This window comes from Ictalurus punctatus, chromosome 14 (genome assembly GCF_001660625.3).
Source record: "Ictalurus punctatus breed USDA103 chromosome 14, Coco_2.0, whole genome shotgun sequence".
NCBI lineage: Eukaryota > Metazoa > Chordata > Actinopteri > Siluriformes > Ictaluridae > Ictalurus > Ictalurus punctatus.
In genome coordinates this window covers 23991736-23995085 of record NC_030429.2, presented here as the reverse complement: position 1 = coordinate 23995085, position 3350 = coordinate 23991736, and the positions used below count along the sequence as shown (strand labels likewise).

Sequence of the window (3350 nt, the reverse complement as noted above, 5' to 3'; positions counted from 1 at the left end):
CAATTGTAGAACAATTGAAGGACAGTACAGAATAAATTGTGGCAATTGTGATAATTTTAGAAAAACAAGTTCCCCACAATAATCACTTTCCACTCTCCTCTGTTGTTGTAGGTGGAACTCCAGATGTTTGGGGAAGCTGCTGATTGGTGGAAGGTGTATTGGTGGGTGGCACAACTGTGCATAGTAGGAGTATCGGTAGAAGGAACCCCACCTTGGCCATGCCCTCACAATTGTGAGTGCTTACATGAGCCTCTCAAGGTCAACTGCTCCTCATGTCACTTAAATTCTGTACCGGAAGGTATCCATAAAAACACACAAAGCCTCAGTCTGGCCAATAATCTCCTGAAGACACTTGGAAAACATCAGTTCTCTGACCTGAAACAGCTTCAGGAACTGGATTTGAGTGAAAACATGCTGACAGTGATTGAAGTGCAAGCATTCTCTGGCCTGCAAAACCTTCTCATTCTGAGGATTTCCCAAAATCGTCTTAAGATCATTTTGGTTGGAGTGTTCTCTGGTCTTCAGCGTCTCCGTCTGCTGGACATTAGCAAGAATGAAATCCTTGTCTTTCTCAATGACATGTTTTATGAGATGCCATCACTACAGAAGTTGGAAGTGAATGACAATGATCTTGTATTCATCTCAAACCGTGCCTTCAGTGGCCTACTATATCTTCAGGAACTTAACCTGGATGGCTATAACCTTACCTCATTCCCAATCGAGGCACTGTCACAGCTTCCCAGGCTGGTGCGGCTGCGTTTCTGTCACACTGGTCTCACAGTGCTACCCAACAATTCATTTAGGCATCTGACTCAGCTCAGGGAGCTGACAGTGTCCCACTGGCACAGGCTGGATACACTTTTACCTAATAGCTTGACTGGACTTAACCTCACCTCTCTGACACTCAGCTACTGCAACATGAGCTCTGTGCCATATGATTCTTTGCGCCATCTGGTCTATCTGATCTACTTGGACCTGTCCTATAACCCTATTGCCTCCATCCAGCCACATCTGCTCAGAGACCTTCTACGGCTGCAAGAGTTCCATTTGGTTGGTGGGAATTTGCAGAGGGTAGAACCAGGTGCTTTCAGTGGCCTTGTTCATGTTCAGCTATTCAATGTATCTTTAAATCAACTGTCAACACTAGAAGAGACTGTGTTTCAATCAACAGGGACACTTCAGGTACTTCGGCTGGATGGGAACCCACTTGCTTGTGACTGCAGACTATTTTGGGTTCTGCAACGTCATATGCATATAAAGGTTAATGAGCAGCCACCCAGCTGTTCATCACCTGTACAGGTGCATGGTAGAACATTCCAAGAGTTCACTGATTCTGAGCTTCCAGTGTTGTTTATTTGTAGACCGGCACGTATTCTAAACCACAAGCCACAGGAGGTGCATGTGGACGAGGGCCAAACAGTCCTGTTCCTTTGCCAAGTGGATGGAGACCCTTCCCCCTCTGTTATCTGGGTTAGTCCTCAGCGGGCGGTTCTGCCCACCACAGGTCGGATCCGTGTGCTGTCCAATGGAACCCTTGAGGTGCGTTATGTACAAGTACAAGACAGTGGCATCTACTACTGCTTTGCATCCAATGTGGCAGGGAATGACAGTATTTCTGTCAGTCTGTGGGTGAGAAGTTTTGTCACGTCCCCATCTCATAACCACTCTGCCCACTTCTTTCTTGATGGGTGGAGTTTTACATCTGCCCATCCACCAGTAAATGGTTCATACAATTCTCATCCATTTCCATTTGACTTGAAGACACTGCTGGTTGCAGTAACAATGGGCTTCCTGTCATTCCTGAGCTCTGTGGCTGCTTGCTTTATATTCATGTTCTTCTGGAGTCAGAGCAAAGGGCAAATCAAACACACAGCCACAATTGACTTTGTACCTCACAGTACAGGAGCAGGATCTGGGGGAGGACGGACCAGAATGGAGACTGGCAGGTTTAACATGAAGCTCATCTGATGCCTGAAGCTAGAACAAAAAGGCTGATGAAGTGTGTAGGAGATGAAAAAAACTTTATATGGTCTTCAGATGTTGTTCTGGACCAGTATTGATTGTAAAAAAAAAGTTAGTATACTCAAAGGTTCACTGGAAAATGTATTCGCTAATGCTGTCAGGTGATGGCCCATATGTGTGAGGGTTTGGTGAGGTGCATGGACTTATGATAACTATAGTAATGATGCGGATTTCCAAGGAAGCATGAGCAAAAAAATATCAAATGCATAAAGTTATTCTACAATTGTACTAAGCTGTTCTGAAATGCATGTGGCTTTGTTAGTGTTTAATGTTCTGAAAATGACAGCAATGCAAGAAAAAAAGATTAATCACAGAAAGCAGAGTGTATTATGGGTAAAATTAGACAATTCATGAACTGCTTTTCAACGCATGCCTGAACATATGTGATTATTCAATATGGACTATCTATATCATAACTTCGTAAGTCCAAGCTGTTGATGTCATTCTATATTATACACAGCATGAGAGGGTGTGAGGAAATATTAGATTTATTTATAATGAAGTGTGGTATAACAAAGTAGCTGAATAAGTATGAATATACAAACATGCATGTATGGTATTATAGTAAATTCTAGGATTATTTCCCCCTTTTGTTTATGAATTGCTTATATCTACTGCTACAATATGGAAGGCACCAGATTGTATTATTACATGCATTTAATATACTGTATGTTAAACAAAATAAATAAAATGTAGCTCCAGAATAATGTAGCTACGCAGATGATAGAACGCTATGATTATGTTATGGTCGTAAGTTGTCTGTCCAGCACTGGAAACTGCATGAAAAACGACTTTCATAGACAGTGTGCTATTCAAGTTAATAAACAAAAAAGCTGCATTTTGTTTTTGCACTCTAAAGTTAAAGATCTCCCTGCTACAATAATTTTTTTCAAGCATCCTGTATGAGCAATTTTAATCAATCATTTTGTAGTTTTGTTTTTCTTTAAATTTTAATATGCATATTTTATTTTTATTAACAGTATTGATCTAGTATTTATGACTCATATACATATCTACATTTATTGTTATTTTATAGATTATATTCTGTTGATTTTAAGCTAAAAATGGAATTTGTAATAAGTTTTGTTCCAATGTTTATTTTAATATTATGTAAAGAAAGGTGGCGCTACAGACTATGCCCAAAGACTACGTGATTTTTCCCTCCACCCCATAAGTCCATAATGTCTGAAAATTATTTTTCAGCAATTATTTCTCAAGGGGAACAAAAAAGTCATTGGGACCCATAATGCCCGCCATGATAGATTTTCCCCACCATTGAAAATTGTCCATAACTACAAAAATGTTCTCCTCATGAACCATAGGTCTGA

The 3350-nt window shown here is 40.5% G+C and overlaps 1 protein-coding gene across 2 annotated transcripts in view; it reads left to right on the top strand.

Moving 5' to 3' along the window:
• Nucleotides 1-2937, top strand: part of lingo4a (leucine rich repeat and Ig domain containing 4a) — an 8472-nt gene extending 5535 nt beyond the window's left edge. For both annotated transcript variants that reach the window (XM_017484890.3, XM_053685946.1), the window contains exon 2: nt 112-2937. In XM_017484890.3, coding sequence (XP_017340379.1) covers nt 124-1968 — 1845 coding nt within the window. In that variant the 5' untranslated portion in view covers nt 112-123 and the 3' untranslated portion in view covers nt 1969-2937. The remainder of the gene's footprint in view (nt 1-111) is intronic.
• Nucleotides 2938-3350: the final 413 nt, after the last annotated feature.